The sequence below is a fragment of the Sturnira hondurensis genome, unplaced genomic scaffold (genome assembly GCF_014824575.4).
Source record: "Sturnira hondurensis isolate 20B ecotype Veracruz unplaced genomic scaffold, ASM1482457v3 Scaffold0014384, whole genome shotgun sequence".
NCBI lineage: Eukaryota > Metazoa > Chordata > Mammalia > Chiroptera > Phyllostomidae > Sturnira > Sturnira hondurensis.
In genome coordinates this window covers 36,543,482-36,557,568 of record NW_028087015.1, presented here as the reverse complement: position 1 = coordinate 36,557,568, position 14,087 = coordinate 36,543,482, and the positions used below count along the sequence as shown (strand labels likewise).

General features: G+C 47.6%; 1 protein-coding gene across 3 annotated transcripts in view; it reads left to right on the top strand.

Moving 5' to 3' along the window:
• The window catches only part of ADAMTS12 (ADAM metallopeptidase with thrombospondin type 1 motif 12), a 213,689-nt gene that overhangs the window by 107,372 nt on the left and 92,230 nt on the right, over nucleotides 1-14,087 (top strand). For 2 of the 3 annotated variants that reach the window (XM_037063137.1, XM_037063138.1), the window contains exons 6-9: nucleotides 3,893-4,017; nucleotides 7,927-8,076; nucleotides 12,698-12,841; nucleotides 13,394-13,538. In XM_037063137.1, coding sequence (XP_036919032.1) covers nucleotides 3,893-4,017; nucleotides 7,927-8,076; nucleotides 12,698-12,841; nucleotides 13,394-13,538 — 564 coding nt within the window. Of the gene's footprint in view, nucleotides 1-3,892; nucleotides 4,018-7,926; nucleotides 8,077-8,295; nucleotides 8,450-12,697; nucleotides 12,842-13,393; nucleotides 13,539-14,087 lie in introns of those variants that run through there. The other variant, XM_037063139.1, reaches the window with a different exon arrangement.

Sequence of the window (14,087 nt, the reverse complement as noted above, 5' to 3'; positions counted from 1 at the left end):
AAAGGGGGGGGGGGGGGGGCGTTGTGGCGAGGACATCTTAATAATATTTCCTCCAATATTCTTGTACACTTTGAGTTCTGGACACCATTCCAAATCTTTTCTGCCCTCCCCCCCTTGGCTGCACCCTGTATCAAAACCACGTGGAAGAGTCATGGCATTTAGTAGGAAAGGAGTAAGTTGTCCTTAATACCATGTCACTGAAATTAGATCAAATGCCCCATATCATACTAGGGGCGTCCGACCTTTGGGCATCTCTGGGCCGCACTGAAAGAAGAAGAGTTGTCTTGGGCCACCCGTTAAATATACAAACACTAACAAAAACTGATGAGCAAAAAAAAAGGTTTTAAGTAAATTTACGATTTTGTGTTGTGTCATGTTCATAGCCATCCCGGGCCGCATACGGTCCCCGGGTGGGACATCCCTGCTAGAGGAAAATTCTGCATGGGACAGGATACCCAGCTGCAAGTGATCAGCAGCTCAGCTATATATGCAGTTGCTTTGTTTGTAAGAGGACCCAACAAAAGCAGTAGGGAGAGATCATGGGTTAAGGGGGGGAAGAGAGGAGAGAAAGACAATGGGGTGGATGGAGCAGCTTAAAGAAAGGTACAAAATAGCACGCTGGATGGGAATAGAGGGTGGGGGCAGTGGTGCTACGAGCAGGTTGGTGATTGCTGGAGCCTGACTTGGGAGGCTGCAAAAGAAGGGAGGCCTTCCTAGAGGATAGACTTTGAAGAGTCTCGAACCCTGGGTCATGATATGAGCAGACATTGATTTTGACTGGGTCGGCCTGGCCACAGCAAGGAGGATGCAACTAAAGAGAACAAGGGAGAAAGAAGGAGGGCAGTTAAGAGATGCTGCAAGCATAAATCCATGCATAAAATGATGCGGGTTTGAACTAGGGTGGTTGGGAGTGAAGGTGGAGAAGAGGTAAAATGAGCAGCCCGTGATGACAGACTGGGATGCAGGACATGGGGGGAGGAGGCTGCCAGGAGGCCACCGGTGCTTCTAGATTGGGCAAGTAGGTTGCTGGGGGTTCCTGTAACTAAGCCAGGGGGGTGCAGGAAGAACTCAGGTGAACATGCAGGGAAATGATTTCCGGGATGCTGACATGGGGGTGCCTGTGGTGGCTCCCAGAAGGAGGTGTCCACGAAAATATTTGCATATTGAATTTGAAGTCTAGGAGAGATTTGGGATGAGATACAGATTTGAGAGTCAACAGCACATAGGCGATTTCTCCAAACAGGATGGTGGTTGGGGATGAACTTAGCCATGAGCCAACAGAAGGGCAGAAGAAGAGCACATTGAGGGGCGTGAGAAGAGCAGAGCGTCAGAGGGGGACAGAGTTGGGATCCCTGCCTGTTTTGGTCTCCTCACCGGGGGCGGGAGTGAGTGGTGGAAGAGAACTAAGCGATCATCATAATCCTCCATTGACAAATTGCTAAATCTTTCCAGTAACTCAAAGCAAAAAGATGGGGAGAAGTCTTCAGTGGTTTGGAAACCACTAGTCCTAGACCAGTAGCCACAAACCTGGGATCTAAGCCCCGCTTTGCCCAAACCTGCTGTGTGACTTGGTTAAGGTACTGCCCCTCTCAGGCTTGGATGTTTTCCTCATTTAAAGGAGAGGATCGGAGGCAGAGTATCTAAGGTTGTTCGGGGAAATGGGCTGTTCCTAATGCTGGGAAAACTAGAAGCAGAGTGTACACACATGCACAACCTCTGGAAATGACTGTTTTGTCTTGCTGATGACTTGTCCTTGCTGACACTGAGTTTGGCTCAGGGATGAGGGAGAGTGGAAGCTTCCCTCTTATAGCTCCCTCCTGCCTCCCGACCTGACCCCCTGGAAAAGCGCCAGCCTCTTTTCACCTCCGTAATTTTGTCTTTGAGATAATGCCATAAAGTGGAATCTTGCAGTGTGCAACCTCTTGAGATGAGATTTTTTCATTCAGTATCGCTCCCTTGAGATCTGTGTAAATTGTGTGTGCCAAGAGGATATTAATGTTCATTTTCCTAAAACAGACACACATAATTTGGTATGTAAGTTCTTCCAAATGGTGAGTCCAGCTGATGCAGGAGAGGATGTCTGATGAGGCCGGTCGGCAGTTGGAGCCACAGCTTCATCTAGGAGCCCTTGTCTGCTCAGTGTCTGACCTGAGTGACCTTCAGCTAGTTCTTCATGTCTCTGAGGTTTAATTCCCTCTTATTATGTAATGAACATAACAATGCTTTCTTTACAAATAATGATGTGGAGAAGAAGATGCAATTAAATAAGAGAATATATGTGGCAATCTGGCAAATGTTTCCTTCCTTCCTTTTCTCTTTTTTCCCCTCCCATCCTCTATCTCATTTCTTTCCTTCCCTTTCCTTCCTTTTCCCTTACATTCCTGCTGCATGCCACCTGGCTAGTGCTCTGTGGTGAGTGCGAGTTGTTCGTTCCGGTGGGGTTGCTACAGCTTGCCTCCCTGTGCTCACCTAGATCCCCAGAAATCCTCCTCCCCATCCTCCATGGTCCATCATTTTGCTGGATGATGTCATCATGAGGATTTTTGAGTAATGAAGTCTGTTTCTTCTATTTGAATTCATTGTACTAAGCAGTTCGGTGAGCTTTCAGGAGTGATGAACCACCTTTCTGTGTTTTCATGGAAGGAAGGTGGTCTGTGGCGGTTCATTAGCATGGGTGGGGGCACCTGAAGTCTCTGAGGCGTGCTTTGATTTGGGTGTGGGCCTTACTTAGCAAATGACAGAGCAGTGGAGAAGCAAGTCCACAGTTTGATGTAGAGAGTGTGTGACGTCCCTGGGCCGAGCCCAGAGTGATAGGCTGAGATTATAGTGGGCTGATGGAGGTAGTCACTCTCCAGGTAGAATCCACCCTTTACCAGGGATGGCCTATACAAAGACCCCTAAAAAGGCAGATGAGTTTCTCCTTTAGAAATTCAAATGAAACTGGAGTGCCCTTAGAGCTGACAGCTTGTTTTCTTTCTCCCTCATCTAACAAACATTCACCCCGTACACCCTGTTAATTTGGAACAAACCCTCTCCTTCCATCCTCATTAGCAGCTGTGTGCCAGATGGATGACTCAGAGGCCCTGAAAGCTGCAGCCTGGGGCATCTTCTATAGCATCCTAATCGCTGTCAGGCAGCAGTGATCCTACCTGGTTCTAAGGATCCTAACCCTCTGCCCTTCTCCCACAGATGTCAAACTGAGAAGGCTGGTTGGACAGGGAAGCATCCAGTGCAGCCCCAGCCTTGTAGGACGCCCACTGAAAGGAAGAAGCTGTTCTTCCAAGTCCATTCATTTTGTATTAGAAATTTTTTAGATAAAGGCTCTTTGGGCCCTGGCTGGTGTAGCTCAGTGGACTGAGCGCGGGCCTGCGAACCACACTATCACGGTTCGATTCCCAGTCAGGGCACATGCCTGGGTTGCAGGCTGGTTCCCAGCAGGGGATATATGAGAAGCAACCATACATTGATATCTCTCTCCTTCCCTTCCCTTCTAAGGATAAATAAATAACATCTTAAAAAAAAAGAAAAAGAAAAAGGCTCTTTGGAATTGTAGTAACTATGGAAGCAGAGAGCCACTGGAAATAGAACTCCAAACACCTGCTGGTCTTTGCTAATATACTTCTAGGTTTGTTCCTGGAGTTACATGTGGCAGGGGTCATTTTTGTTCTACAGTTCTCCCCTTCAGGTTCTTTCAGTGGAAGGCATGAGGATCCTAGTGTTTAGAGCCGGAGGTTGGCCCAGAGAGTGCCTGGGCCTCTGTCAAATTCCGCCAGATGTCAGAGGCACCAGGCCAGAGCTCATCTCGCTCAGCTGCTTCTAGGGACCAAAGTGATGGGCGCTGATCACAGTAAACTCACCTGTGCCGATGCATCTCTTCCTCTTCTTTCTCCAGCAAGGATTGAAAATAGTTCACCATGCAGAGAAGACACTGTCCAGCTTCTGTAAGTGGCAGAAGAGCATCAATCCCAAGAGTGACCTCAATCCTGCCCATCACGATGTGGCCGTCCTGCTCACCAGGTACCCTGAAAGCAGAGGGAGCCGGGGCTTGCAAGCCACGGAGGGCTGGCGGGTGGGAGGGTGGTCAGGTATCCACACCCATGAAATTCTCCTACTCTTTGCTGCTATTGGTTGGTTTTAAGGTAGCGTCTATAATATAAACAACTCCTGAAGCCTATGCCAGTGAGGGGACAGTTAGCAAACTTGCTGAATGTGCCCAAAGTCTCTGTGTTAATGAACTGTGTCTGCTGGCCAAGTGCTGGCCTCTTTCCTAGCCCAATGGTGATGTCCTCCGTAAAACTGTCTTCTCTATGCGCCCTTATAAACAGTCAGGCAGCTTGTTTGCAGATCCTCGTTAAAAATTCTGGTTACTTTTAAACATGGGAATTCCAACCCTTTATTTCTAATTTTAACAATGTTCCTCTAGTTTAGAAACAGACAACTATTTCTACAGAAATAAGTCTTTCTTATAACTGATCTCTGACTGATGTTGAGTCCAGAAGATGAGAGAGGCCCTCCCCTGAATAGACAGAGTGGTTTGCTCATGACTTTCTCCCTTCCGTCCTCATGAAGAGGCTGTTTTGACTATTGATAGACCCTGCAGTTCCAATTAAAACCGTCAGTCCTAAAACTCACAGCTGTCAAAAGCTAGTCAAAAACTTTCCTGCAGCTGAGGCTCTTGGAAGACTACATTTGCTCACTGGTTCAGTATTTGAGCACCTACTGTATGCCAGACACTATTTTAATCTAGATAAATGAAGGCCCTTCATGAATGGAGGGATGTAAATTCTCATGAGGACTCCTGTGAAGATTCAGAGACACCCAGAAATCCAGGGGTGTGTAATAAAAGAAGCTTCTTTGCCTGACCCTTCATGCCCTGGCAGGCCCTGTGTGTGTATGGAGGTGGGGGGCAGGGGGAGTCCCGGCAGAGGACAGGCTGTTCCTGAACATGCTGGCCTGTCATCAGTCCCTTTGACAGGATAACCCCAGTGGAAAGAATACCTACAAGGATGACAGTCAGCCCCCACCCTATACAAACACCTGCCTTACCTCAACCACAAACTCCAACCGTCAGAATCACTGTTTTCAGTGAAAATATCAAAGCTTTGGCAAATGCAAACATGTTCCAAAAGAAGTCTGTAGCACAAACCTGTCACATGAGGTCCATTAGGACCTATGACATCTTGGGCTGCTCAACAGCCCAAGGGGAAACAGGTTAGCGAGGGTGTGGAGTGTGAACATGGGGGTCCTGGGGAGCCAGCACCAGGGGCCTGGGCAGAAAGCCCGGTGAGGACAGGCTTCAGTGTGGGCAGGACCTGTCTGTAGGGAAGAACCCTGGGTTCCAGGACCAGCACTGGCCACCTGGAAGCTCCACCTGGCTTATGTCACCTGCCCCAAATCTCATGGCCATAACAGATAGAGCTGGGGCTTAAAAACCACATAGTTTGACCGTCGTAGCCATATTCTTAACTGTTGCCCAATAATAATATAAAGGGTCTGCTCTCCTTTTTTCTTATTATGATCATTTTTCTTTCTTAGAACAGGGGTCTTATTTCAAGCTGTGATGAACCTCGCCAGCTCCTAGACAGTGGAGAGTATTTCAGTTTCTAAAGCAGGATTCCTCAACCGCGGCCCCATGGCATGTTGGGCTGGATAGTCCTTTGTTGTAAGGGGGTGTCCTGTGCCCAGCAGTATGTTTAACAGTGCCTCTGGCCCCTATCCATGAGAAGCCAATAATCTTCCTCCAAGATGTCACAACCAAACTATCTTCACACATTACCCAGTGTCCCCTAGGATGGGGTGGGGGGCAAAATCACCCCCTCATGAGAACCTCTGGTCTGAAAACATAGAATGAGGAAGGGAAAGAGAGATAAGGCTGAGCTTGCCTCTGGAGGGCTGTTCTGAGACCCGCTTTTGCAGAGTTACCTGTAGAGTTGCATTCAGTAGAAGGTGGCTCTGGTTTGCACACACCCTGTGAAACAGGGCTGGTGGCTACATGCCAAGGCATGTTTTTTTTAGTATATTTTATTGATTATGCTATTGCAATTTTCCCACTTTTTTTCTCCTCCTCCTCCCAGTACCCCCATTCCCTCCAGCATTCCTCCCTCGAAGTTCATGTGGGTGGTATATGCAAGTTCTTTGGCTTCTTCATTTACTCTACTACTCTTAACCTCCCCCTGTCTTTTTATACCTACCAATTATGCTTCTTATTCTCTATACCTGTTCCCTCATTCTGCCCCTCCCCCTCTCCGCTGATAACCCCCCACGTGATCTCCATTTGTGTGATTCTGTTCCTGTTCTAGTTGTTTGCTTAGTGTGCTTTTGTTTTTGTTTTTTTAGATTCAGGTGTACATAGTTGTGAGTTTGTTGTCATTTTACTATTAATAGTTTTGATTTTATTTTTCTTAGATAAGTCCCTTTAACATTTCATAAAATAAAGGCTTGGTGACGGTGAACTAAAGGCATATTTTCTCTTACAATACCCACCATGCCTGGGGGAGGCAGAGCTCATGTCCTTTTGGCAGCTCAAGCTCCTTTCCTACAAAAACCATGTTCCTACCATCATATTCTTACCCCTTTTAGCCTCTTTAGCATTTTATTTCGTGGACCTAACTTCCTGCACTGTCGGAATGAGGAGGTGAGCAGGTTAGCAATGAGCAACCTTCACCTCTTCCCAGCAGCTCCATGCTGACCTAGTCAAAGGAGGAATAGCAAAAAATAGTAAAAACAAAAATAGTAAAAAATGCTTCTTGAGGTAGGAGTAGAAAGTGTTTGGTTGGTCCGGCTGCAGACCCGGAAATTATTTAGTGATTGAGCCGTCTGATCCTGTCCAGCCGTCCAGCAGGGAACCACCCAGCAGCTGCCGCTGTTAGTGGGTGTGGCGCCCGCGCCTGTGGTGTGCGCACAGCATGGCAGCTGCTCTCTCCATCCCGTTGTCCCAGCCGTGGCCTCCTGCAGAGCTGAGAATTCACAGCGGTTTCCAAGGGCTGGATGTCTTCCACGGTCCAGCAGACACACAAGCAGACCATGGGCTGCCAGAAATGGGGCCACACAGAGCCTGTGGGCCGAAGATCTGGAACCAACTAAGGCTCAGACTTGGTTGGCATCGGTGCTCGTCACTCTTGGCAAAGAGTTTTTACTGAATTAAAGAAAACCAATGACCAGTGAATGACTCAGAAGGCATGTCAGTGACTGAAGTGGCCCCTGCCAGGATATGGGAGTGCATTTTTGAATTTAAAAGCTGTAACTAGTATTTTGAGAGCTCCCAGAGTCTTTCCTTTCTTCTTCCGGGGTGGGGAAATAAGGAGGTCCCGGTGAACAGGGAAACGGCCTTTCTCTCTCCCGCTCCCGCTCTCTCTCCATCTCAGCATGAGTTCATTTGCAGGTTCATCCCTCTCATGTGCAATCTTGTTAGGCTGGTGGAGCTGGAGAGGAAATTGATTTGATCTCTGGATGATTGTATGGGACCCATTGCCTTTTTCATTAGTGAGAGTTTTCTACAAGTTTTGAGCACAGACTTCAGAAAAACACAAAAAAATTATTTCACATTTGAAAAACCCCAGTTACTACGTGCTCTCCATTCCCTGTGTAAAAGTTCAAATTTGTGAGCAAATCCTTCTGTTTTTGAGCAAATAACATACTTTGGCTTCCTGAGATCAAAGCACAAAAGCAACTCAAAATAAAGCGTCTGCCATAAATCCTCACATCCTTAGATGTTAGTGAGATTCAATAAGCAAGTGGTGAGATCAGAACAATCTTAATGAATTCACAATTGCTCCCTATGTTCATATGGACTTTTAAAAATTATTTTAATCCTGCTTTTCAGACCATGCTGATTGTGAATTAACACTCAGATTTCCTCAGGTGGGTGTTGTGGGCATTTCTGTGCCTCTCTGCAGGTTCCTAGGCACCTCTGTCCTCTGCTTTCAGGAAAGACATCTGCGCAGGAGTCAACCGCCCCTGCGAGACCCTGGGTCTGTCTCACCTGTCGGGAATGTGCCAGCCTCACCGAAGCTGTAACATCAATGAAGACTCGGGCCTCCCCCTGGCTTTCACCATCGCCCATGAGCTTGGACACAGGTAAAGGGCCAAGGAGACCGAGACCACTCTGCCGTGTTCACGTGTCAATATCAGACAGAAGGGGTGGAGAGCATCTTCCACGGGGGCCCTCGGGTTGCACTGTGGCTTCAGATGCCCCTTCCTAACCTCTGCTTTCTCTTCTGCCATGTACAAATAATCACAGCTTTACAGATCCCAGCGTCTTCTCTACCTCGACCTCTTGTGCTCTTTCCATCACAGAGTCCAGAAGCTGCGGCGGTCTCTGAATTAAAATGAGGCGCGTAGAAGCAAGGGCGGAAGCTTTAACTCAGCCAATTAACCCAGGGGTGACACTCCCTGGTTAGTTCTTGTGAAACAATGATATAATAACCTCATTAAAAAGTCACAAACTAACATCCTGTGCCCTTCCTTTATGCCAGATGCTTTGCCATGTGTCATTGAATCACCCCTGTGACCTCATGAAGTAGATACTAGTGTTAGTCTCATTTTACTGATGTGTGTAAAGGAGAACATTAAATAAAAAGAAATTGAAAACTGCTATGAATCAGGAAAGACCACCAAACACACACCAATTAACAGAAGTCCAAGTTGTCCCCAAAATGTGTCACTTTGATTGGATAAATTCACTTAAAAGTAGGTTTCAGAATATTTGGCTTAAGAAATAATGAGGATTCTGGGTTCCCCAGGTATCAGAGGTTCCCATGGAGGAAAGATCTTAGCTTATTTGTAGCTTAATTTGCCAATCTGTTTACAAACCACAAGTAAGAGCGCATCCTCCTGATTAGAAACACGTAGGGGGGCCCCATGAAAGTTTCTACTCGCTGCCCATCACGTGGCTGCCAGCCTGGAGCTCCTCCTTAGAGAAGGTCCAGAAAAGAGGTGGGATTGGGAAGAACCGGAGACTGGGTTATTCTAGACCTGGCCTCTCTCGGCTGGGCTCTCTCACTCTTTTTCTCGTGTCATATTGGAACTGCAAAATGCCTTTACCTGACGTATGAAACCAAAGTATTGGCTTGGGAGTTGAGAAAGGTGAGTACTTATTCTGGCTTTTTCATCAGCCTGTGTTATGGCCTTTAATAATCCCCTTCTCCCCTTTGCATTTATTTTCTTACCTGTGAAATGCGTGGGTTGAACTAGGTAGTTTCTTAGGTGCTGTGATTTCTTTGACCCTTACCGAAAAGCCTGAGGAGACAAATGTGATGTGTTCTAGTGTCCTTGTTGTTACATGCTGTTGAGTCGGCTTCAGCTGCTGGGGACTCTGGATGAGTGACATGCACAGTATCCCATCCTCACCAGCCCTGCCCAGCTCCTGCAGACACACGCCTATGGCTGCATTTATGGAGTCAATCCATCTCTTACTTGTTTTTTTCTCTTTTCCTGCTACCATTTTTTCCCCAGCATTACTGTCTTTTCCAAATATCCCTGCCTTCTCAGGATGTTCCCAAAGTTAGGACAGCTTCAGTTTGGTTATTTTTGCCTCCAGCAATGCTTCGGGCTTCATTGGTTCTGGGACCCATTTGTTCACCTTACTGGTGGACCAGAGTGTGTGTAGAGTTCTCCTCCAACACCATATTTCCAGTGCATCTTTTCCTATCAGCCTTCTTCACTGCATAGCTTTCACATATGTACACGATAGCTGGGAATTCAAGGGTGTGGCTGAGGTTAACCTTGGTCCCTAATGACAAATCTTTGCTCGTGGTAGCCTTTTCTGAGTCTTACACAGTTGCCCTTCCAAGTTTCCTTAGTTGTCAAAAGTTTGGAGACCGGGGTTAGGTGACTTGCTTGTAATTCCATGGTGACTGGGGACAGAATGCTAGGTCTTGAAGAGGCCAGGTCCTAGTTGTTGGCATGTTGACAGTAAAACTTGACAAAGTGAAAGTTACTCTCATGTGCAAATATATAGGTGTCCTCAATCCTGATCTGTGGAGAGATGTGTCTCCAACAGCCTCCAGTCAAGTTGGCTTGATGTGCCAAGCAATGCCGGTATAACCAGATCACACTGAGAAATGATTGCTCATGACCTTCCCAGCAGTGGTGTACTCAGGCTAAGAACAAGCTGAAAAGACTTGGCTTACTGGAAGATGATCTCAAATTCTCCCTACTGTGTTCAAAGAATAGATCCTTCACATCCTTAAATTCAACCTGACCGTGTGAAGAGACTCGGAAATATGCTGGGCAGGGCCTGCGAAATCATGTGCTATGGCCTAAGTGAATACTTTCACTTTTATTTTGAGAGGGAACTGTTAAAATATCTATTTGCAGGGGCCCTGGATGATATCAGTCATCCATGGCCAGGGCTCATATCACCCTGCTGGGCTCCTGAGCGAGTTACCAGAAATGAAGCGGCATTCCGGGAGGAAATTTAGAGGGCTCTCTGGACCTGGGGTCCTTTCCTTTCAAGTATAAAAATATGATATAGGCGAATACTTAAAAAGCACTGCCCACCCCGTATTTCACCCCCCACTTCTAGTTGGGGGTATATTTCATTTATAGACTTTGGCTCATTTGCATATACAGCATGGATCTTGTCTGAATGAGTCAGAAAAGCTGATATTCTGACTTCCGTGGCTCTTGTTCTCTGTTGGTTCCACTCCACCCTAAAAGGAATAATAAAGGACAAGGAGTAGACCCATTTCACCAACTGGTACCCTAAAACCCAAGCAATTAACTTGTGCTTTGTGTCTGCAGTTGGGCAAACCCACCTTAAAGGACTTTACACACAAAGACAGAGAAAAGCAGGAGGATCCTACTGTTCAGGAAGCTCTCAGGCTTAACTCCTGCCTCCACGCCTGTCGGGAGGCAGCTTCCAGGAAATGAGGCTTCCATCCCTATAGCCCCAGGTGCTGTCTGTCATTGTCCCTCCTTCCTCATTGAGCCACTGTTCCCTGTGACATGAGTGCCTCAGAGAAAGTAGACACCGTCCAGAGGGATATTTGCTTAGGAGCACTGCTTTTCTCTGGTCAGACGGGAGTAGAAAAGGGGGACGAAGCTGGAGGCGGAAATGCTTTAGTGAGTGGAACACTTCAGAGAAACCACAGTGAGCTTCGGGGGAGCTGATGCATTCTGAGTTTGGGTTTGAATCCACCCAGTTGGTAGCATCCGTCCGTATGGCTTGTTGTGCTGGGATGTTCAATGCTAGAAAAGCCATTATTTGTGTGCACTTTAGAGCCATGTTTGCAGGAGAGGGCTTTTGCTGATGATGAAGCAGGTGAACTCATGCAATACCTCATGGGTTGGGAAGGTCTAGATTTGCAGCACCCTGGGGAGGGCCTGCTCAGGCAGAAGCTCTCACCGAATCCCATTCTCTGTGGGTGGTAAGAGCTTCATAGAGTAACTGTCTGACCCCTCAGTAGTTTCTCATTCATGTGCTGATAGAATGCCATGTGAGTCTGTGTGTAAGTCATCACAGCATAATGCATTTTTAAAAATATGAGAAAAGTCAAATCCCTCAAAGACCATTCTCTGCAAGAGTTGCTACTGTTAATGTCAGAGGGTTGAATTTCACTAGCAGAACAAAAGGTCATAATGTTCTCCATTCAGGTCTGGGAATTGGAGCCACATCTCTGGGTTGTAAGTGGCCAGTAAGCAGGGCCCTGTGAAGGGAGTCTGTGGGATCCCAGAGGCATCTTGGGGTGCTACTCTGGGGACTAGGCCTATGAATGGACACTTCGAAGGCTGTTTCTTTCCCAGACACCCCACTGTTGTGATGGGCAGGTAAGCTCTCAGGGCCTTCCAAGGCTGCTGCACCCGGTCAGCCCCAGCAGTGGGTGGCCAGGGAGGGGACCGAGGGAGACGCAGGAGAGGACCCTATAATAGCAGCACAAAGACCTGCAGAAGAGCTCATTTGGCCCTAAGCAGCTGTGTGACTTTTGACAAGTCTCAAATGCTAAACTTCTCCATCGAGAAAAGGCAAATAAGCTAGACAATGATACAAACAGCAGTGAGAATTTTCTTCCGTTTGTGCAGCTCTTATTCCATGTCAGGCACCTGGCTAAGCGGTTCCTAGTCTTTATTCCACTCAAAGCTCATGCTACATGTGACGAGCACCCTATTTCCTAGCAGAGGAAAAGGAGGAAGGTTTGGTAACACGGATCGCTGAGTGTCAGAGCTGGGATTCCAGTCCAGACCCTCTGTCGTCGGAAGACCTGCTCTTGCCCAAGGGACTAGGAGGCCTCTCGAATCTCTGTGAATGTGGGGGGCTCTTGTTGCAGTATGAGAAAGAAACACAGCCCCTCAAAGCTCGTGGCCTTTGACAAGTCTCCCATAAGCTTTCCCTTCCAAGCTCTTGCTTAAATTATGCTGAAAGGGGGGAAGGCAGCTTTTGCTCCTTGGTGCCGTGTTTACTGCAGCAGAAGAAGGAAAACAGCTTCAGGTAGCACTTGCCCTCCTGACTCTAGACTCAGAGAGAGCCAACCAGGAGCCCTTTGCTTTCTACCAAACAGAAGTTTTAGCCACATGACTCCCAGAGGTGCCTATCTGAAGCAAAGCTTACCTGAAGTGCTCCCTGTGCTTTTTAGTTGAAAATTAGCTGTCCCTCTCCAACTTCACAGTCCCCTTAGTAAGGGTGCCTTCTGTAGCCCTCCGTGGATATTCCCTGGAGAAACTGTCTCCTTGATATTCTTGTATGCGGTACCCCCTGCAGCTTCAGTATCCAGCACGATGGGAAGGAAAATGACTGCGAGCCCGTGGGCAGGCACCCATTCATCATGTCCCGCCAGCTCCAGTACAATCCCAGCCCGCTGACCTGGTCTAAGTGCAGCAAGGAGTACATCACCCGCTTCCTGGAGTAAGTGACAGTGCGTCTCCGAGCAGCCCCATCTGGGTCTCCTGGAACCAGACGTCAGTCTGAGTTTGACATGAGGCCTGGAAAACTCTCAGTTCCTCTGAAGTCACACTATCAGGGTGGCATCTGACCCTGAAATCTAGCTGGCTTCTGCCCTCCAGCCACAGCCAGGGGAATATCCTGTCCCCTGAATGCTGCTGTCTCAAGGTGGCTTCCTATAAGCTGAGTGTGCATTAGGTCCTTGGGGACTGGTAGGAACAACCAGGATATGTCACAAGTGATCACCCAAACTCTACTGTGGATAAGATGATGGTTTTCTAATTTCACCACTCCTTGTATTTCCTAGACCACATCTGAACTAATGGAGTGGGGTGTGGTTTTGGTTTTCTTTTAGATAGCTCCCACATGGACCTGGAGTGTTCTCTGCCGTGTAGAAATAAAGTTGCCTTGAAGGACAAAGAGCAAACAAGAGGGATAGCAGCTTCTGTTGAATGAAAGACTAAAGATGAAGGAAATCGTAAACATATGTTCTCATTTCTATTAACTTCTTCTCAGCCGGGGCTGGGGGTTCTGTCTTAATGACATGCCCCAGAAGAAAGGCTTGAAGTCCAAAGTCATTGCTCCCGGAGTGATCTATGATGTTCACCACCAATGCCAGCTGCAGTATGGCCCCAACGCTACCTTCTGCCAGGAAGTAGAAGTAAGTGTTGGGTATCTTGGTGCCTCATATGGGCATGTGCAGGTCTTCAGATGTCCAGTGTGCTGGGAGAAGGGCCAGGGGAATATTTGGAAATGTGAAGATTCAGACACAGAAATGGATCTATTTATGGCAAGTTGTCTGTAAGGCAGATGGATTGGTGTTGCAGTCATTTATATTGCTTAATTCTACCTTCTTGGCATTCTGTGGAGCCAGCCATCCTTTGCCACTGGGGGGTGGTGAAGAAAACTCTATAGTGAGTTTCCAGAATCAGTTATTCACACGTGCAGACTCCATGCAAATGACTTAATCCCCACCGTTGCTCTCTTTCCTGAACCTCCTGCCTGGTTCAGGAGCACCACCAGCTCTCATGGAGGCGATAAGACTCGTCCCCAATTTCTTCATCTTTATTTTCAATGTCCAAGAGCTAACTCCTAAAGAGTCTGCAGCCCGGCCCTGTTTTTTTCATTCCCACGGCTGCCATCTTGATTCAGTCTCTCGTCACCTCTCCCCGCTGTTGTAATTACCTCCCACCTCGTCTTTCCCCCAACG